At 40.9% G+C, this 10,336-nt stretch overlaps 1 protein-coding gene across 1 annotated transcript; it reads left to right on the top strand.

The window, feature by feature from the left end:
• The first annotated feature begins 9,238 nt into the window (after positions 1 to 9,238).
• On the top strand, positions 9,239 to 9,772 carry LOC130719508 (uncharacterized). Its single transcript, XM_057570131.1, has one exon. It carries the CDS (start codon positions 9,239 to 9,241, stop codon positions 9,770 to 9,772), a length of 534 nt encoding a protein of 177 aa, XP_057426114.1.
• The last annotated feature ends 564 nt before the right edge of the window (positions 9,773 to 10,336 follow it).

The following is a 10,336-nucleotide window of genomic DNA, read 5'->3' as shown; positions in this document are numbered from 1 at the left end:
GTGAAGGATATTTAAACCACGAGACTGGAGCAGCTCGAGGTTAGGGCAACTTACTATTAGCTATGACTGCATGATAGGCGTCGATAAATTCGACTTATGATTTACTTTGATATTGATTATGATGATGAACTAATGTTATGATGTTTTCCATAACTTATGATGTTGAGATGTTATTGAATTGTGCGTTTTGACGCGACTTCGGAGCGAAGAATCACTGAACTGATTCCTTTTGATCTTTCGGGTTGGATGAACAACCCTAGGCAAGTCCAAACTCAAGGTTTGAGACTTAGCTATCGTTTATATACTTAGACTTTCCCCGAAGGTTACATTTGGTGGGTTTTTGGAAAACTTAGAATGAATAGAATTTCGAAAACTAAAGACCTTAGAGAACTTAATTTTCAAAGAATTAAACTCATAACCTGACTAATTCAATTTAAAACGTTTTCATTATTGAATGAACCGTAGGGAACCTAAAGGGGAAAATGATTGCGAAAGACGGGGAAAAGTCGTCAGTCTTGAAGTTACTGGGAATTGGGGAAAGACACTGAGGTGAGCTACGGTGATGATTGAAAGTCACCGAGTACTTTAGTACTCTTGTCGATGGAGTTGTGTTGTATTGACCGACAATAACTCTGGGTTTTGACATTGGGTTTTGTTGTTGGAGTTGTGTTGTATTGACCGACACTAACTCTTGGGTTTTGGGTTTGGGTTTTAAGCTAAACGCTTGTGTTGTGAGGACGATTCGATGTTTGGCTAACCATATTGCATCATGCATCATTCGGTGAAGAACGGGAATGCTTCGCCGAAGGTGAAGAACGGGAATGCTTCACCAATGCATCATTCGATGAAGAACGGGAATGCTTCATCAAGGATGAAGAACGGGAATGCTTCATCAATAGTGAAGAACGGGAATGCTTCACCAATAGTGAAGAACGGGAATGCTTCACAACTATCCGGATCATATTGAATTGCATTTCACGAATACATTCACTCTGACTGGAATTGTGTGCTGTTTGCCTTACTGAATTATTGTTAGAGCCGATAACATGCTAATAATATATTTATATATATACAATAACATATATATATTCCCCAATCACATGTTGTGTGTATATCTACTCTATTCCGTGAGTTGATCCTAGCGCCTTGGCTTTGGTTTCATGTTTGTGTTTGGGCGGTCGGCCTGCTGCCAGATGTCGACGGTGCATTGGGTTTCGATGGTCTCTCCCTCGGGGGGGAGCAGGTTTGAGCTGGTTGACCGACATGCCCCCACCGCTTGGGTGATCTATCTTGTGGGTCATCGGGCGACGTACCGAGGAAGGGTCATGGAGGACCGGACTAACAAGCGTGGACGTCTGACGAAGGGAGTTTTACGACGCATGGAGCTGAGCTTTAACTTGCCGACTTCAGTTCGTTGTGGACTCGGACTCTGACTCCGACACCGATGTTGACAGCTACTCGCCGAGCGACGAGGAGGAGCTTTGAGCGGTACTGGGAGGGTAGGTTTATGCAGGCGTCATATTTTGTGTAGAGCTCTGATTCGTTTTGTTTTTGGGACAGGGAAGGTTCCCGACGCATGACTTTTTGTGTGATTCTCTCACTGAGGGATCACTGTGAGTCAGTCGGACCATAGGGGTCTTTGCCTAGGCCATTTTGAGGCCGACTTTCTCCTAGTGGATTGTAATTATAACTTTCTCACTCACACTTCTGGATCTGTATATATTTGCCTACGGGCACACTACTTTGGAGTCACTGCGAGTGCGCGTGACGTGGGAGTGCAGCTGAGGCTGTACATGTTTATATTTGATGTACATCGGATAGTTTAGTTTGCTGGGTTATGTCTTTACTTTCTACCGCTTTAATTTAAAAATGAATCAAACGAAAAAAAAATTACTTGTTTTCCGCGTAGAGTTTATTTTGAGTTACTAAAGTGGCACCTGGAAATCGGGGTGTTACACTCTTTATCTTCTTCCTCTTTATCTGAAGTGTAGTCGTCATCCGGTAGTGGCTCGTCACAGAGTATCAGCTTCCAAGAATGAGTCGTCGCCGTTATCTTCATGACCATCTACCCCCCCCCAAATAAACACATAAACAAGTAGCGCAAGGGTCAGGTCTCATATTCTCATAAAAACATTCACATATACATGTACTCTCATAAATAACAAGGTATAATAAGCATAATCTTTAAGTTATATCTCAGTCAGTCACCTTAGTTCTGTTAGGCTAGCGACCTCACCATTCACACAACCACCTCAACACCAATGGCCATATTCACGATCATCCGCAGATGAACAATTCTCGGAGGGGACACACCGTACAACCCTCATTCATGTGGGGGGACACACCATCCGCCGGACACACCGTCCGTCCACAGAATCACAAGGTGACCGCAGTCAACCAAATCACGTGGGGACACACCGTACAACCCACAAAACACCCTCGCGTGCAAGTTACCGTTTGTCTCTAACGGTACCATCGTTCTCATGGCCCATAGTCTTCACTAGACCTATGCCCAACTACATCACATTTTACTTGCAAGCGATTAAGTTCTCATTTCTCTTTGTTAGGGCTCTAATAGTCAACCTAGAGTCTTAACATTTTCAACAGCGGGTAATGCAACTTAATGACAGTAATAATCACAGCACCAAAACGAATTACAGCTGGATGAGCGACCCTTTTTACAGAATAATCCAGCCAGTAACAAAATTCATCAATACCATACAAGTAAATTAGATATTCCAAATTCAGAAAACATCCAACCCAAAAACTAGTAGATTCAAGTTTTATGAAACAACTGTCATATTCATTTTCTAAAAAAAAAACAGCAGGAACAGCGATCACTAACGACGATCACCCGAACTCAATTCTCAACCGAATATGACATACTATACATGCCTGGAAAGCTATTTCGAAAATCTACCACTTTCTAGTTTAACACTTTTTCTTTTGAAATCCAGAACTTAGTGATATTAGGCTCTGAAGCTCGCTGTCCGGTACAGGGAAAACAGCAGGCGTATCAGTCACTAAAACCGATCTCCAGGCCTCATTACTAAACTAAAAATTTTGTTCTTTATACGCCTAGAAAGATAATTCGAAGATATATAACTTCCTAGTTTACCACATTTTCATATGAAGACCAGAAACAGGTGATATCGGGCCATGAAGTCCGTTGTCCAGTACAGAAAACTGGAAGGGTCACTTCTGCCCTAAATTAAAATTTTGAAGATGCAAGTGCAAAGTTTCAAAGCCATTTTCCAGCAACAAAACGTCATATATTCTTGTGTAATCACCCTAAGAAAAGATTTCAGAACCTAACACATCTCAATCATCACGTTGGACAAATAAATTTCATGCCAAACTTAGCAAGTATTGCATGAGATCTTCACAAAGCATCAAGGTCTAAGGCAAGAATAGCAAATAGTGAAACAATAACACATGGTATCTCATGGAAAAATCCAGCAAGCATCATGATCATAAAAGTCCAGCAAGCTATCCCATAACCAAACCCTCATGCAAAAACCCTCCAACAACAAAACTTTTCACAACAAATCATGGCAACAACCCCCTAACAACCTACCCAATCCTAGGACCAGCCCTTACCTTGCTAAAACCTTGATGAAAGAAGAAAAAGATGAAGTTTTGAAGAAGCTTTTCCTTGCTGTCCAAGTTCCCTCCCTCTTTCTCCTTCTCGAATCCTCTCCCTCTCTCTCGTGATCTCACTCTCTCTCGCTCCCCTTCACGACGGCGGCCGGCGGTAAGGGTGGAAGGCGGCGGCTCCTCTCTTCTCCTCTCCTTTCTCTCTTCTGTTTTTACGTGATGGAGGTGCTGCCCAAGGGTTTCTAATTCAGATTTTGTGTGAATGAGAAAAACTCCTCCCCCCAAACCCTATTGAACCCGCGGCTACACATGCATGGGCTAGGGTTTTGAAATTTTTTTCTTTCCAAGCCCAAACAAGTAAAAACCCTGAACCCAACTAATTACTCACTTAAACCGGTCTGACTTATGAGAAAACCAAACCACTTTTTAATAAAAACAAGATTAAAACAGGAATTAAAAGGAAAATTCTCCAATTAACCCGCTGGTACTGTACAGCCAAAACCATCGTCACTAAAACTACAATATCTCGAGGTACCGATATCGGAATGACCTGATTCCACTTCGAGAATTTTCTACACTTAAAGGGATACAACTCTCATGAAGGAAGTTTTCCCAAATGAGGTTGTTAAGACCCTCTAAAAATTCACACAAGTTGACAGTTGAAATCTGCCAATTTCCAACTTGAACAAAACCCTCATTTTATTCAATCTTTCTCAAAAACAAAACAAACTAAAATAGGGCCTTATATTGTATGGAACACCTCAACATTGGAGAACTACTCAGATGAACACCTTTGCTAATCCCAAGAGAAGAGAGTGGAAACCTAAGAACATTGTAACAGCTCTTGTTGCCTACACCTCTCTGAGAGCATCTTCTATGGAGGATTTGTACTTTGATAGTGGATGTTCCAGGCACATGACTAGTGTGAAGATGTACCTAGATAATATCAAACCTCACTCAACCAGCTTTGTCACCTTTGGTGATGGTGCTAAAGGAAGAATCAAGGGATCTGGAAAAATTGTTAGTAGTGGCTCTTCGAATCTAAGTAATGTGTTGCTGGTAGAAGGCTTGACTGCTAACCTGGTTAGCATAAGTCAATTATGTGACTTGGAACTGAATGTCTCTTTTAACAAAGCTGGTTGCACTGTTACTAATGAGAATGAGGAAGTTGTCATGACTGGAGTGAGATCCAAAGACAACTGCTATATGTGGTCTCCACAAAAAAGGCTATGTCTTCAGTGTGCTTAGTATCAAAGGAAGGTGAAGCAAAACTGTGGCATCAAAAATTGAGACATCTAAATCCCACAAGCATGAAGAAGGTCATATCTAAGGAAGCCATCAGAGGTATTCCCAAATTGAACATAGAAGAAGACAAAGTGTGTGGAGAATGCCAAATTGGAAAGCAGACTAAAACTTCTCACAAGAAACTAACTCAGATTGGTACAATAAGATCCTTAGAACTGCTACACATGGACTTGATGAGACCAATGCAAAAAGAAAGCTTTGGTGGAAAAAGGTATGTGTTTGTATGTGTTGATGATTTTTCAAGATTCACTTGGGTGAGCTTTCTTGCAGAAAAGTCAGACACTTTTGAAGTATTCAGAGAGCTAAGTGAGCAACTCCATAGAGAAAAGGGCTATGGAATTGTGAAAATCAGAAGTGAACATGGAAAGGAATTTGAGAATCGAAAATTTTCAGAATATTGTGGAAATGAAGGAATCAAGCATGAGTTCTCTGCTCCTATTACTCCGCAACAGAATGGTGTGGTTGAAAGAAAGAACATAACACTGCAAGAATTTGCTAGAGTAATGCTTCATGCTAAGAAAGTTCCTTATCACTTCTGGGCTGAGGCTATAAACACTGCTTGCCATATTCACAACAGGGTAACTATACGTTCAGGAACTGACTCTACTCTGTATGAGCTGTGGAAAAGTGAAGAAACCTACTGTTAAGTACTTTCATGTCTTTGGAAGTAGGTGTTATATTTTAACTTATAGAGAACAGAGGAGGAAGTTTGATCCTAATAGTGATGAAGGGTTATTTCTGGGTTACTCAATAAATAGCAAGGCTTACAGTGGGTTTAATTCTTGCACAAAAACTATGATGAAATCCATAAATGTGGTTGTGGATGACAGGGTAAGTAGTCTAAGTGAAGTCAACACAGATGGAGATGATAATGCGCCTCAGCTAGTTGATGAGAGACCAAATGACTGTGACATCCGGTCTGACACAGAACCTGAAGAGGAAAAAGAACAAGAGTCATCTAAGGAGGTTGTTCCCTCAATCAGAATTCAAAAGATACATCCCAAAGAAAACATAATTGGGAATCTAAATGAAGGAGTTATTACTAGGTCTAGAGACATCATTGCAAATGCATGCTTCATCTCTAAGATTGAACCAAAGAACATCAAGGAGGCCCTAACTGATGAGCACTGGATCAATGCCATGCAGGAAGAATTGAGTCAATTTAAGCGGAATGAAGTATGGAATCTTGTTCCAAGACCAGAAGGCGTGAATGTGATTGGTACCAAGTGGATTTTCAGAAATAAGTCAGATGAAAATGGTACTGTAACAAGAAACAAGGCCAGACTAGTTGCTCGAGGGTATACTCAGATTGAAGGAATTGATTTTGATGAGACCTTTTCTCCTGTTGCTCGATTGGATTCAATCAGATTGCTGTTAGGACTAGCATGCATTCTAAAATTCAAGCTTTTCCAGATGGATGTGAAGAGTGCCTTTTTGAATGGATACCTGAACGAGGAGGTCTATGTAGAACAACCAAAGGGCTTTGTAGATCCAACCTTTCCAGAACATGTTTACAAATTAAGAAAGGCTTTGTATGGATTAAAGCAAGCACCAAGGGCTTGATATGAAAGGTTGACTGGGTTCCTGATAAGCAAGGGATACAGCAAGGGAGAAATAGACAAGACTCTGTTTGTGAAAAGTAATGGTGGAAAAGTCATGATAGCTCAGATATATGTAGATGATATTGTCTTTGGAGGCATGTTAAACCACATGGTAGAACATTTTGTTCACCACATGAAATCTGAGTTTGAGATGAGTCTGGTTGGTGAATTAAATTACTTCCTGGGGTTGCAAGTAAATTAGATGGAAGACTCCATGTTCATCTCACAGAGCAAGTATGCTAAAGAACTAGTTAAGAAATTTGGACTTGAAGGTTCAACTCATAAGAGAACTCTTGCAGCAACCCATATCAAGCTAACTAAAGATGAAAGTGGAATTGATGTTGATCAAAACTTGTACAGAAGTATGATTGGAAGTCTTCTTTATCTCACTGCTAGCAGACCAAATATTGCTTTCTCTGTTGGAGTGTGTGCCAGATATCAAGCTGCACCTAAAGAGAGTCATCTGATTCAAGTCAAGAGGATTATAAAGTACATTAATGGAACTGCTGATTACGGAATCTTCTATGGTCACAATTCTAATTCCAATTTGATAGGCTATTGTGATGCAGATTGGGCAGGAAATGCAGATGACAGAAAAAGTACTTCAGGAGGATGCTTCTTTCTTGGAAATAATCTCATATCTTGGTTCAGCAAAAAGCAGAATTGTGTCTCTCTAGCTGAGGCTGAGTATATAGCTGCTGGAAGTGGGTGTACTCAACTGTTATGGATGAAGCAGATCCTGAAGGAATACAATGTCGAGCAAGATGTCATGACATTATACTGTGACAACCTGAGTGCCATCAACATTTCAAAAAATCCAATTCAACATAGCAGGACTAAGCATATTGACATTCGTCATCACTTTATCAGAGATATGGTGGAAGAAAAGATTATCACTCTTGAGCATGTGGAAACAAATAGGCAGTTAGCAGATATTTTCACAGAAGCACTGGATGCGGCTAAGTTTGAGGAGTTAAGAGGAAAATTGGGGATTTGTGTAATAACTGACTTATAGCAATTATTGACACATGTCAAGGGCAACAGCTATAATTTCCTCTATTTAACCGCCCTTGCTGCAGTTGAGGAAGACACATAACTGATATGTCTTGGTTCCACAAACTTGATTTATTCTCTCTCTTTGTGTTTTCTGCACTCTAACGGTTATTTTTGTAAGTGTGTCAAGTTGCTCTCAATCATGACTCAAGATTCAGGAAAGAAGATCGCTGTCGGTCCCAAACCTATCAAGAACTCACATGGAGTCAAATTACTTGGTTTGAAGACTGCATCTTCTACTCCCTCTAGGGTTACTCGTTCTTCTGCAAGAATTGTCTCTCCAGAATCGTCTGGACCAGCCAAGAGGACAAGGAGTATATATGAGGATCAAGCATGTTGTCAAGCGAGGCACAGGGAAAACTTCAAGTGTTCAGGACATCTCAGAAGATTCCATTCCTAATCCACCGGTTGATGATAATCAAGAAAGCGATGTCGTCGATGCTGAAGCAGATCAAGTTATCCACAATGTCTTATAGACTCTTGCAGATGTTGCCACTGCACATGATGTCATGCCAAATGTTGAATCACAGGATGATCGTGATTCTGAACCGAACTCTGAGGCAAACCCTAGTGAACCTGGTACTGAGAAGGAAGATGATACTGATGTTGTTATTCAGGAATCTTCGAGTGAGAAGACTCCCTCTGTTAAAATTCCCCATGAGAAAACCCCTGAACCCTTGTCCAAGAAGGGTAAGAAACAAGTGTCTGTTGCCTCTGAAGAAGAAGACTCTGATGATCAAGAAGTGCACAAGAAAGTCACTGCCGTTGCTAGTAAGAAGGCCACAATTTCTACAAGCAAGAATGTTGCAGGTTTGAAAGAAAAGAAGAAAAAGGTTCATGGTTCTTAGACTCCCAAGACTCCAAAAGCATCTCAGGTCTCAGTTCCTGGGAAGAAGACAAAGAAGGACAAGAAAGATGAGAAGATTGTTGCATCCACTAGAAAGAAGAGGAAACATTTTGCTGAAACTGACTCTGAGCCAGATGTCGAGCCAAATATTCCTAACATCACCACTACGGCCAAGAAAATGATCAAGGGGAAGAGAATTCCTTTGAATGTTCCCGAGGCACCAATTGACAATGTATCCTTCCACTTTGCCAGTTCTGCACAAAGTTGGAAGTTTGTTGTTCAGAGAAGGTTAGCCATAGAAAGGGAGCTTCATGCAGATGCCTTGGAACTCAAAGAGATCATGGAACTGTTGGTTGATGTAGGTTTGATGAAGACTGTCAAGGACATTGGCAGATGTTTCTCTCAATTGGTTAGGGAATTCATTGTGAATATCCCTACTGACTGTGATGATGAGAGTAGCCCTGAGTTCAGGAAGGTCTATGTCAGAGGAAAGTGTGTTAATTTCTCTCCTGAAGTTGTTAATGAGATTTTGGGAAGAAGTTTGGTTGCTGGAACTGATGAAGAACCTGATTTAAATAGGGTTGCTAAGACCCTTACTGGCAAAATGGTCAAGAAGTGGCCAAAGAAAGGATTACTTCCCTCTGGGAAGTTAACTACCAAGTATGCTGTTCTTTTCAAGATTGGGTGTGCAAATTGGATGGCCACCAATCACCTATCTGGTGTAACTCCTCCCCTTGCAAGAATGCTCTATTTGATTGGCACTGGTGGTGAGTTTGATTTTGGCAAACTGGTTTTTTATCAGACTCTGAAGCATGCAGGCTCTTATGCTGTGTGAATGCCAATTCTATTTCCATGTCTATTGTCTGAACTAATTGTCAAACAACATCCTCATGTTGTGAGGGTTGATGAACCACAAGGTAAGAGACCTATGCTTCTCAAGTTTGATTATCGCTTGTTTGCTGGGACACATGTTCCAGACATTGTGCTATCTGCAGTAAAAGGTTCTGCCAGTACCAATGGTACTCAGGCAGTTGGTGCAAGCACATATGATGTTTTGGCTGAATTGAGGGATGTCTCCAAATCCTTAGATGTCACTATTCAGGCTTGCAAGATTAGGAAGCGGAATGTGGACAAGCTCATCAAAGCCATGACACAGGTTCCTGCTGCTGGTGCTGAGGAAGGTAATATTGAAGAATCTACTGAGAATGTTGAGGATGACAATGCTAATGTTGAGGAAGAAGAGGCTCAGTATGAAACTGCTAGAGAGGATGATGATGAGTCTGACAGGGAAAATGAGGAGTCTACTGCAGAAGAGAAGGAGGATGTAACTGGATCCACCAGTTCTAGCCCTCGTAGCACCTCTCTTTAGTTAATTTTTTTCTTTTGGATGTATTTGCTACAGCCTTGTGTGGCTCTATACCTACTACACTTGCTCCAGGTCTGTAATAAGCTTCTGAGTACTACTCTTGGATTCTCTCAACACTAGAATGACTTTTCTATAATAGCATGATTTTTCTTCTTTGAGCCTTTGCCAAATTGTGCTAATAAGGGGACTAATGGATGTATGCAGTAATTGTAGCAGTAGCAGTAGTTCTTGGTAATGCTGATGTGATGTGATCCTCTATTGTGTGTTGTACTCTGGTTGTTTCTAGTCTTTGGTACTGCATCTGGGTATTCTTAGCTGCTGTTAATAGGTTTGTTGTTGAAGAATATTTTAAGCTACCTTGGTATGGTTTGAGTTACTCTTCTCTGGTATTTCAGGCTACAAGTGTTTATGAAGAGTCTTTATGGTAGTGTAGTAAATTAGCTAAAATTTGACAAAGGGGGAGATTGCTGTTCCTTTGTTTGGTTGTCTCTATTTTAGCTAAGTATGTGTGTGCCAACTTGTCGGACCCGATGTTGTAAAAACTTGCCTATGACATTTGTCCCTCAG

This window comes from Lotus japonicus, chromosome 5 (genome assembly GCF_012489685.1).
Source record: "Lotus japonicus ecotype B-129 chromosome 5, LjGifu_v1.2".
NCBI lineage: Eukaryota > Viridiplantae > Streptophyta > Magnoliopsida > Fabales > Fabaceae > Lotus > Lotus japonicus.
The sequence above is the reverse complement of the archived record's forward strand: the minus strand, read 5'-3'. Positions and strand labels throughout refer to the sequence as shown.